The sequence below is a fragment of the Quercus lobata genome, chromosome 12, assembly GCF_001633185.2.
Source record: "Quercus lobata isolate SW786 chromosome 12, ValleyOak3.0 Primary Assembly, whole genome shotgun sequence".
NCBI lineage: Eukaryota > Viridiplantae > Streptophyta > Magnoliopsida > Fagales > Fagaceae > Quercus > Quercus lobata.
The window spans coordinates 27,277,793-27,289,061 of record NC_044915.1 but is presented as its reverse complement, the minus strand read 5'-3'; the positions used below and the strand labels follow the sequence as shown (position 1 = coordinate 27,289,061).

The 11,269-nt window shown below is 33.2% G+C and overlaps 2 protein-coding genes across 3 annotated transcripts; both read left to right on the top strand.

Annotated features, from left to right (window-relative positions):
* Window positions 1–1,141: 1,141 nt before the first annotated feature.
* On the top strand, window positions 1,142–4,147 carry LOC115972549 (uncharacterized protein OsI_027940). Its single transcript, XM_031092874.1, has 6 exons — window positions 1,142–1,288; window positions 2,288–2,474; window positions 2,851–3,004; window positions 3,135–3,175; window positions 3,258–3,399; window positions 3,776–4,147. The coding sequence occupies exons 1-6, from the start codon at window positions 1,284–1,286 to the stop codon at window positions 3,895–3,897; spliced, it is 651 nt and encodes a 216-aa protein (XP_030948734.1). The 5' UTR covers window positions 1,142–1,283; the 3' UTR covers window positions 3,898–4,147.
* A 2,549-nt stretch (window positions 4,148–6,696) lies between these two features.
* Window positions 6,697–11,224, top strand: LOC115969866 (WD repeat-containing protein GTS1). Of its 2 annotated transcripts, none has more exons than XM_031089502.1 (8): window positions 6,697–6,962; window positions 7,225–7,432; window positions 7,590–7,685; window positions 7,973–8,047; window positions 8,520–8,630; window positions 9,000–9,091; window positions 9,369–9,453; window positions 10,583–11,224. In XM_031089502.1, exons 1-8 carry the CDS (start codon window positions 6,811–6,813, stop codon window positions 10,949–10,951), a joined length of 1,188 nt encoding a protein of 395 aa, XP_030945362.1. In that variant the 5' UTR covers window positions 6,697–6,810; the 3' UTR covers window positions 10,952–11,224. The 2 variants fall into 2 exon arrangements, with proteins under 2 accessions (XP_030945362.1, XP_030945363.1); XM_031089503.1 differs by lacking the exon at window positions 6,697–6,962 and adding an exon at window positions 6,989–7,095 and having other exon boundaries at window positions 10,583–11,095.
* Window positions 11,225–11,269: the final 45 nt, after the last annotated feature.

Sequence of the window (11,269 nt, the reverse complement as noted above, 5' to 3'; positions counted from 1 at the left end):
TTTTTGGATTTAGATAAGTTAGAATTTCAACCTATGACTTAAAAATGTAGGTAGGGTTCAAACCCAGGAATCCAGGTTATTAATAGTTATACATATATATATTTGTTTATTTATTTTTATTGTATCTCACAAACCACACCCTACAATATAACCATTCATTTTTTTCTTGCCCTTATCTCATTCTAAGGTCTAATTATGTTATTTATTCCTAACAAAATGGTCCCAACTTGATCCTTAAAAGTTAAAGAATAATTATTGGGTGCACTCACAATATATGAGTGCACAATTTTAGTGAATTATTGAATTATAAGATTTATATAATTTAGACTCATGGTGGATCCTACATGGATTTAATTTGGTACTTTATAATTTAAACTTGTATTATAAAGTACAAGTATATTAAGTTGAGTTGAAATATACCCCAAAATGAACCAACCAACTCATACACATGCTTAGTCGAGTATAAATGGAAATAGTGCATATTTGTTGCATTAGATACTTTATTCTATTTAGTTCCTAAAAAAAAGATACTTTATGCTATTTAAAACTTCATTCCATTAAATAAGAAATAATGTGGTAAGGGAAAAAAAAAAATTAGATGAAAAGATGAATTGACCTATTTTACATGGAAATGGAAATGATACGATGAATACATCATCATTATTTTAAAAGAATGTAAACTTCATAATCATATTTACGTGAAATTCACATGTGTGTGATAGAGAAAATGTATATATTTTATTTAATATATAAAATACTTTCACATGAGAGAAAAATACTTATATCAAGAGATGTGTAACTCAATTGACACTTAATTTATTCTAGAAAGAAAAGACACTCTCTAGTATTTCAAATAAAGAGATATAGGTTTGGAAATTATCCTTCACAATTATTGGATTAAAAAAAGAAGAAGATTATCATTCCTATTGAGTCTCACTTCTCGCACACAAGAGCCAATGATTCTCATCTCATCACAAATTAAAAACCGTTGGATCTAATCACACTAATATTTGATAAAGTGAGTACCCAATGGCAAAGCTTGTGGCTTAAGGGCCCGAGCAATCAAACGGCAAGAATACAAATCTTTTTCTTTAATAAAGAAAGTGCTAGAAATGACGAGGCTTTTTCTCTCTCTATCACTTGAAATATCTTCTCCCTATAAAAGAAAAGAGAAAGTCCTAGAAAGAAAGAATATAACAAAGTCACACACTTTGGTTTTGCTTCAATTCTAGGGTTTTATACTCTCTCTCTCTCTTTCTCTCATCTCCTCTTCCTTAACAAACATGAGGTAAGACCACTCTGCTCTGTTTTCTTTGTTTTTTCACACGTTGATTTGCTTATTTTATGCTATTGCCGCTTTCGTTTACTTTACCTGTTCTTTGATCTGTTATTTGTAGTGTTCGTTTCTTAGACTTTGTTTAGTTTCTGAGAAAAAAAAAATAGGGTTTTGAATGTTATTTGTTTTTGTTTTGATAATATGTCTTTTTGGGGGGAGTAAAGTTGGAATCTTTTTTCGTTTTTCTCTAACGATGTGGTGTTTTCGATTGTTTTCTTTTTTTGGGTTTTAATTTTTTTTTTTTGTTCATTTTTAACTAATTTGTAGAGGAAAAATGGCATCTTTGTGTGAAATGTGGTTGATTGGAATGGTATTTATATTTGTATTTGTTATCTGGGAATTAGTAAATAATTTGTTGAAGAAATATTTTTTTGCTGAGAAGTTGATGTAACTAGTGATTGTATGCTATCAAACAAAATTAAGACAAAGGGTTTAGGATGAGTGGCTAAGCGTGTTAAGGGTTAAGAGCGTGCAACCAACGGACCCTGATTGGTCTGTTGAGGATCTATAGCCGATCCAAAGGTTTTGGGATTAGGGCTTAGTTGTTGTTTTAGTCTGTCTGTCTGTGTGTTGGACATGGGATTACAAACCAATTGTTAGGCTGGTACCTTATAGACACGGAACCGTAGGAAGTAATGGTTTCATGATATAGATGTTGGCCTGTGATACTTGTTACTGTAAACTGTTAAATTACGTGGTGGAACTAACACTGTTTTAGGTTGTGTGCTGGGTCTGTTATGACTATAATTGATTTTTGCATTGCTTTAATCATACTAGTCTTTCTATTTGTTAGCTGAGGACGGGCAAAGCTGGTGTTTTCATTATAACTAGTGTAATACTTTGAATGCTTGTAAATGACATTTGCTATGTACATTGGTGAATGAGATTTCCATGTTTCTACATTTGTTATTGTTATGTCCTGTTTATAAACGAATGCATTTCCTGTTGTAGTCGTCATCCTGAGGTGAAGTGGGCCCAGAGGGCAGACAAGGTTTTTATTACAGTGCAATTGCCAGATGCCAAAAATGCTAAGGTTAATCTAGAGCCAGAAGGTGTTTTTACCTTCTCTGCCAGTGCGGGAGCGGAAGACCACCTTTATGAGCTGAAGTTGGATCTTTTTGATAAGGTTAATGTAGAGGTAAGAAGCTAGTCTTCCAAATTATTGATAGCTTTTATTTTTTCACCAGGAATTAACATCTGTGTAGCCTATGCTACCATTTTGGCTGGGAATTATGATAAGTTTCTTGTTTCCTTAGTTGTCCAAATCAGCAATTGAATATGAGTTCCATTATGTTTATGGTCATTTAACAACATTTCCATGTAGAAAAGTTAAGAGTGTTATGCTAATGTTCTGTAGGACACTTACTAGGGTCAATTTGCACTTTGTTAGACCTATTGGTGCTAAAGTATGCATTTTTAATATGCTAGTTGGTTAGGAAAGTCATATTTTATCACTTTTCTTTTAATTAAATTTTGTTTTGACGTGTTTGTTATCTGTTTCCTCCTTGATTTAGGAAAGCAAAATAAACATAGGAGTAAGGACCATATTCTGCATCTTGGAGAAGGCAGAGAACGGATGGTGGAAAAAACTATTGCGTGGAGATGGCAAGGCCCCACATAATATCAAAGTAGATTGGGACAAATGGGTGGATGAAGATGAAGAGACCGGTACTGTTTTTTAAATTTTTATTTTTTTGTGTGTGTAATTTTGTTTTGTTTATTTAAATTGATTTTGTTTAAATTGACAAATGCTGATATGCTCTTAGTTGGGAATTAATTTACTTTTCATTTTGATTAGGTCCTGGTGCTGACTTGGATTTGGGAGGAATGGACTTCTCGGTAGGGGAATATTAGCTTATGAGATTTGAACCTTAAGTTTTGGTTATGGGCTTGTTGACTAAATCATTGCTGTATTTTGCAGAAATTTGGTGACATGGGAGGCATGGGTGGCATGGGTGGCATGGGTGGCATGGGAGGCATGGACATGGGAGGTATGGGCATGGGAGGCATGGGCATGGGTGATGATGCTATGGGTGATGACTTTGCTGACAGTGATGATGAAGGTAACAAACTAAGCCAGAAGTGCTTCTAGTTTATACATGGTGTAGTGCAAAAAATTGTATATGAATTGTACATTTGTACTTGTTATGCTATAAAATATGAGGGATCACTTTTGTCTTAAAGATTTTGAAATTGGTAAAATATTGTTAATTTTGCTGTTGTATGCTTAGATCACTTAGAAAGAGAGAGAGAGTGCAGAAAATAATTAATGTATGAAGAAGGAAAGAAATCTATTTGTTTGAAGATTTCTAGTTGTTTCAAAAGGCATTGCCTTGTTTGTGTTAAAGAAAAAATTGAGTTTTTCAAGCTCACTCTATGGTGTAGTTGTATTTTGTCTCCTGTTTATTAACAACGAAATATGCTTTTCTGTTATGTTAGACCAAGAAGTTTCCAAGCCAGACTTCGACAAATTAGAAGAAGGGGCAAAAGCAGGACATGATGCTGCTAAGAGTGAGGGTGATGCTCCAGAAGAGAAAAAAGAAGCTGCTCCAAGCACATAGTCTTATGATGGTTTAAAAATTCTTAACTATGGCTTTGATTTAAATTCGTGGGGTGAAATTTTCGGTCTTTATGACTGTATCAATGCGTGTCATTTATTCTAACAGAGTTGATGGTGGTGATGTTCGAATTTGATTTCTATCTTATAGACGGGCAAAATACTATATTTTTACTTGAACTAGGATGTTTACTACTATGTTTCACAAATGATAATCCTTAGTGGCATCATGGCTAAATTCATGGTGGACTTCATGGTTAGACAGCGCAGGCCTAACATTGGAGTTCTTTAATTAAGTGTACGATTGGTACAATGAATGGATATTCATTAGGAATAATAATCATTATTATTAGGAATATAATATGTTGTAATGGAATAAGTACTACAACCCATAAGTTTGATTGTTACTTAATGGAAAGTTTGTAAAAGATATCCGAGTAAAATTTATATTTTTGAAAATATACTTATTTTAAAATTTATTATATGCATAAAGGAATAATTATTACAATCATTTTAAAGACTTATTTTTATGTAATAACCAATCCATGCAATGACCAAATTTCTGGCATGAATCATTTTAAATGGGATGTTCTTTTGCCGTGAGACTCAAAAAAAATTTTACACCCAAAACATGATTATGATTTTTCCAGCTGTGATTGTACCATGTCCCATGAGATTAGTAAGTGGTCATGTGAGTGTGCAATAAAAGTGTGCTTGGATATGGAATTTACAGGTTGAGTCTAGGTCACCATAACATACTAGTTTTTGTCAAATACATATTTTTGTTCCCCTTATCCAAACCTCACCTCTGTCTATGTGCTCAACCGACCAAATCTCTAGAACTTTTATGGCTTATCAGTCATCTTAAATATTTTTGGTTATTAATGGGGATAAAACTCTGGTACAAGGGGTAGTTTCAATCGGCCTACAAGTCATTGGCATCAATCTTCTGAATTGAACTCAAGCAAACTTCAACACAGCAAGGGGTTCAAATTAAGTCCTCATTTGTGTTAAATTACTCAACTCACTCTTCGTTGATTACATTGATCTTCAGTGAAGATGAGCAATCATCATAGGATACTCAACTTGGATTCGGTGTTTTATGGTGTCACTCTCTGTAACCATGAAAGATGAAACTAGAAAAAGCAAAGCAACCGAGAGGTAGGTGTTCACCTTTTTAAATGAACTCAGATGAACTTTGATTAGCATGGTCAACTACTCTACCAGTGTTAAAATATCAATACCAAGGTGAGTATTGATCAATCTAATCAATCAAAGGCAATGGTAAGGTCGAAAGTGTAAAGACAAGCAGGCTAATAAGCAAAGTTCACCCAAATAATTGTTAGGTAATACTTAGGTCCTGTGTATTCCATACATTAAACTTGATATAGTGCAGACATATGGTAAGTATTGGATGTATGGTTGTATCGTATTGAGTCTAGTGCATATGGCACTAAACCCAATACGTGTTTTTGTTAAAATTCAAAACTAATTATTAAAAAAAAAAACAGTGAAATATAAATTGAGTAGAAATTCTTTGTAAACAAATTGAGTAAATATATTCATGATTACTAATTTTTTGATCATTTTACTGTCATCAATTTTATTTGTATAATACTATGTATTTATTTATTTATTTTTATTTAATTTCACAATGTGAGGTATTGAATGTATAATTGTGTTAATATGTCAAAATAGGGTTTGATGGTAGATGATCACGTCATAAAGATTGGTATTCACCTATATATTTTAAATAATGTTGTTAGAATTTTTGTACCTTAGGTCCTTAAGAGGGTTCCTTGTCAATTTAAATAATATCCAACTAGTAAAATTAATTTGACAAGATTCTAAATAACAGCCATCCCATCATTTTAGATTTTAATGCAAATATTAATTTCTCCTTCCAAACATAAATGTATTATTATATCAATAATTCTCAAATGTATGATGATACTCAACCTGGAAAAAAAAAAAAAAAGGAAAATTACATTTTATCATTCTAAATTATACCTCATTTTACACTTTACTCTCTAAACTTTTTGAATGCACGTTTTGCACCCTAAACTATGACTCATATTACATTTTGCATCATGCTATTAAGGTTGTTGTTAACTTGAATGAAAATTCAAAATTTAGGATGCAAAATGTAATAAGGAGTATAGGTTAAAATGGTAAAGTGTAATTTATCTTTTGTTTTTAAAGTATTGAGAAGATGGCCAATTAGGTCTTTTCACGTGTTGTCATATTTTTCCATCTAAGTCAACAGCAAACTTCATTCTCAAAAAAAAAAAAAAGTTAACAGCAAACTTATTATTGGAGTGCAAAGTATAATAAGTGTGCATTTGAAAAGGAGTATAGGTAAAGTATAATTTATCTTTTGTTTTTAAAGCATTGAGAAGAGGGCCAATTAGGTCTTTTCACATGTTGTCATATTTTTCCATCTAAGTTAATAGCAAACTTCATTCTCAAAAAAAAAAAAAAAAAGGTTAATAGCAAACTTATTATTGGAGTGCAAAGTATAACAAGGGTGCATTTGAAAAATTTATAATGCAAAGTATAAAATAAGATATGGTTTAGGATGGTAAAATATAATTTCAAAAAAATATAATAATAATAATAATAAGGTATGGAAAAATTTAAGTGAATTTTTGTTTAGAAGAAAAATTATATTGAAATTTTTTTTTTTGAGAATCTAAAAATTATATTGAAATTGATGATTCTGTTTGAACAATTTTAATACTGTAGATATCATGTTGTGGTCCATAAATGGGTGTCGCTTAGAGACAGCATATGACATGGCAAGAGCTGATTTGTTGACAAAAGTCACTACAGTGATCTTCACCTGAGAGGATCATAACCCTAAAACCCTGATAACAAGGTTGTCTTTCCTGAATCGTCTACAGCAACAAGGATAGAGATGGAGGCTACGGACATGGATGTTGAAGAACAACCTCAAAACAATCCCAATCCCAATTCCAGTTCCAACCCAAATTCTTACAAGCGGTTCGGTCTTAAAAACTCAATCCAAACCAACTTCGGTGATGACTACGTTTTCCAAATTGTCCCCAGGTACGCTACTTTTCCTCTTGAACCTAATTTTTCTTTGTTTTCTGATCAAATTTAGGAAAAAGGAGCAAAATTTGATTCTGGGTCTTATACAACATCTCAATATGTGAGATATTTTGTCAAAGTTTTTAACTTGGTTAGTGGGTTTTTGCTATGCTTATTAGTTTGGGAATCAAACAAGTAGTTGTTAAATGGGTTTTGTGTATTTGTTTTTTTAAAATTTTATTTTGAGGGGTTAATTTGTAATGTGGGTTTTGGATGGCAGGGAGGATTGGACGGCAATGGCGGTGTCATTATCAACAAATGCAGTGAAGCTTTACTCACCAGTGACTGGTCAGTACTATGGAGAGTGTAGGGGTCACTCTGATACCATAAATCATATCTCTTTCCCGGGTGCATCAACTCCACATGTGTTGCACTCTTCCTCTTCTGATGGAACCATTAGAGCTTGGGATACCAGGACATTCCAGCAGGTAGCTCCTTTAGTCTCTATCTGTTTGCATACACATTCATAAGTTTTATTTACATCATGTTGTGGTGCAAAATATTTTTAGTGGTTTTCTTGTTTAATTCTTTAAAGTATGTTGGTTTCTGATTTTTGTTTATTTTATTTGATTATTAACACTGCAGGTTTTGTGTATAAGTGCTGGCGATTCACAAGAGGTCTTCAGCTTCTCATTTGGAGGATCAACTGATAATCTTCTTGCTGCAGGATGTAAATCTCAGGTTCAATGTCTATGTTAGGAAATAAATCATATTGAGTGTTGTGAAATGTTAGTTTTCGGTTTAAATTGTTATTTGCTAGTTTTGGTGTTCATTATAGTATTTGAAGGGTGATTTATTTCTGCACGTTCACATATATAGGTTGTATATGTTCGGTGGTGTTTCAAGAATAAAATGTGTTCAATATTTCTTTTTTGTTCCTGTATTAGACAGTCAAATAAGTAGGATAACTATTTGCCAGTTCATGCACTTATGATTATCTTTTCTTGTGTGATAATCAATTTACTCAGATACTCTTCTGGGATTGGAGGAACAAGAAGCAAGTTGCTTGTTTGGAGGACGCTCATGTGGAAGATGTTACGCAGGTTTGTTCTGATGCCTATGCCTGTAAAATGTCAATACTTTCAGGTCGAATCATGTTCACTAATTTAGGAAAATAGCGACACAACTTAGTTTTTAAGTTGTCCTTATCAAGTACTTGAAATGTGGCTAGAATGCAAAAACTTTACATATGGTCGGGGTTATCAGTTGACTGGGGTGGGGTCACATATTGAAATCCTAAATGCTTTTGTTATGCATTTATATGGAAGGCTATGTTACTCTATGTCAGTCAAGCTTGCATTATAATTATATTTTGATACTTCTTAGCTAAGCTGAAGTAGTACTAGTTTTTTTCACAGACTTACTTGTAAAGATTCATCAACACTAGTGCATCTGGTTTGTTTATGTGATCTGTTGATATAATAGGGTGGTGATGGTATATTGTTACTTGATTTTAGCTAGCTTTTGGAACTTGTGTATTTTCTGAGTTTTTGATAACTTTGTGATTTTTGATAGGTTCACTTTGTCCCTGGCCATCAAAGCAAACTTCTTTCTGCATCTGTAGATGGGTTGATATGTATATTTGATACTGATGGAGATATAAATGATGACGATAATCTTGAATCAGTAAGTGCATACCAGTATCAGTATTGTTTTACAGATGAAATGGCCAGTTACGTATATTATGGAAAGTAGGGTTGATCAGAGAAACTTGTGTCAAAATAATTGCTTTTCAGTATCTAAGGTGTGTGTGTGTGTATAATTCTCCCCCCCCCCCCCCCGGCGTGAAACAACAAATAAAAAGGATAATTCTTGTCAACTGCAAGGTGTCTCATGAAAACCTAGTATCAATGCACTTAGTGTCATAATATGACCTCAAGCGCTTGAGCTTTAGCTTGACAAATGAATGGTTTGTTACAGGTTTCTATTTTCTTGGAGGTATTGGATAGATGATCCTTTATAAATATGATCAGGTTTATGGTTACAATTATGTAGGTAATTAATGTGGGAACTTCAATTGGTAAAGTGGGGTTTCTTGGAGAGAGGTATCAAAAGCTCTGGTGTTTGACCCATATTGAGACCTTAAGGTATTGTCTTTTCCCATGAACTGCTGTTAAGGACATTATTGTTAAAATATTCTTAATCTTTACTCCATCTTCCTGTGGGAATCATGAGACTAAAATGTAGTTTTAATATTTGTTATACCTGAAATTACAATCTATGCTATAAACCAGATTTCTTGTTCCACCTTTCTAATATGTCCCGTGTTAGATATTTAGATTTCTACTTAACACTCATATTTTTACTCTGATTGGCTGCCACAATATATGTTAAATGCTGATAGCTTATTTGGATTTCTTTCAGTGTTTGGGACTGGAGAGATGCAAAAAGTGAAGCAAGCTTCCAAGATGCCCGTTCATTAGCTTCTGATAGTTGGACATTAGATCATGTAAGTTTTTCATTTTTATATAGAATCTACTCATTTTTGTCAATTAGTAGAAGCCCTATGTTTTATGTTTACATACATGGTTGAATTTTTTGATTGCTTATTATAATTTTATTATTATTATAAATAAATAAATGAGATGCATCCCCACCATAGGCAGATAATATAATAGCTAAAAAACCCTCTTAAGATTAAGCCTGGAGTTTATCCCATGGTCGTCAAGAACTCCTTGAGGCAGGCCGGAATATTGTAGAACTTCTTGCCAATAGGCTCTAACTTAGATTGCACTTTCACCTCCCACAATAATGGGTGGAGAATGATGTTGTGGGTTCAAATCACTGGGTGCATGTGTTACTTTAACATTTATTAAAAAAAGAAAAAGAATAAAAAAGAAAATAAAAATAGGCCAAATCAAGTATCTGTACTAGCATAGTTGAGTTGTAGCAACAACTTTACCTTGGGAAGCATAAGCAATGCCCGATTTAGCTATGTTCCTTGTAATAAATAAAGATACAAGTAAGATGACCAGCAACACCACTCTGATGAGTTGTCAAATATGTAATAAACCATGGTTTTGCAGCATTACTAACCAACTCACAACTTTTGTATATCAACCACGCCTTTTCTTGTAGCCAAGCTAATGGTTCATTAGACAGCATGATCACTGAAAATGTGGTGCTTAACTTTAAGTCAATTGGAAACTTATTTAAGTGCTTTTTTTGGCCAATCACCAGGGGTCATTTTTCCTAATTGGCAGGAATTATTGCCATAGGACTCTATTTAGATACAACTATGCAACAATTTTGTCACCCTGAACATTTGAGAATGACATGATATCCATTTAGGCAGAAAGCTATGAATTTTTAACATTTTTTAATGGGAATTTATAGTTCTGGGCACTTTAGGTGTAGTACATTAGGTTCTTCAATTAAATTCAAACATCTAGTTGCATTGACGCCAATAAAGTACAAATATTGTTATCATTTCTAAGGACAATTGAATGTAACCAGGTGTTTTGAATTTAATTGGAGAACCTAATGTACTGCACTAAAGTTTAAAGAATGCAAACCAATTCCCTTCCAAATACTGCTGGCATTGAGCCACATAATTAGTAACCCTTCTCTTTTGGCAGGTAGATTATTTTGTCGATTGTCACTACTCAAAAGAAGATGAACGACTATGGGTGATTGGCGGCAGTAACTCTGGCACTATAGGCTACTTTCCAGTAAATTATAATGGAGTGGGAGTCATAGGATCTCCAGAAGCAGTTCTTGCGGGTGGGCATACAGGTATTGTGAGGAGTGTGTTGCCTATGGCAAGTATGCAGCAGGGTGGGCTAGCCCAAAACCAAGGCATTTTTGGATGGACAGGTGCTGAAGATGGCCGCTTATGCTGCTGGTTGTCTGATGAATCTCCTCAGATAAATAGATCATGGATTTCAACCGCATTGATAATGAAGTCACCCAGTACTCGCAAGAAAAATAGGCATAATCCCTACTAGCAAGCCATTTTTTTTATTGGCCTTTTGTATCTTTTTCTTCATCATTTTATTTTTTATTTTTTATTTTTTTATTTTGGGTTTTCAGTACTGCTTGCTGTGAACTTACTGTACCATTAATATAATCTCTCTCTTTTTTCTTTTTCTTTTTTTTCTTTTTTTTTTTTCGTTTTTTTGGGTTTTCAGTATGTGGGTGTACAGAGCATTGGGAAACATATGGAGTTTGTAACTTTGTATTAAACTATTAATCGGCCATGTTTATATAAATCCTGTTAACGAACATAATTTCTAAGACATACAAATCACACCTTCTAAGTCCGA

Coding starts and splice junctions, on each gene's coding strand:
- LOC115972549 (XM_031092874.1), top strand. Junction 3,176..3,257: donor TGGGAGGAATGGACTTCTCG/GTAGGGGAATAT, acceptor TGTATTTTGCAG/AAATTTGGTGACATGGGAGG. Junction 3,400..3,775: donor TGCTGACAGTGATGATGAAG/GTAACAAACTAA, acceptor CTGTTATGTTAG/ACCAAGAAGTTTCCAAGCCA.
- LOC115969866 (XM_031089502.1), top strand. CDS start 6,811: ATGGAGGCTACGGACATGGATGTTGAAGAACAACCTCAAAACAATCCC. Junction 8,048..8,519: donor ATGTGGAAGATGTTACGCAG/GTTTGTTCTGAT, acceptor GATTTTTGATAG/GTTCACTTTGTCCCTGGCCA. Junction 9,454..10,582: donor ATAGTTGGACATTAGATCAT/GTAAGTTTTTCA, acceptor CTCTTTTGGCAG/GTAGATTATTTTGTCGATTG.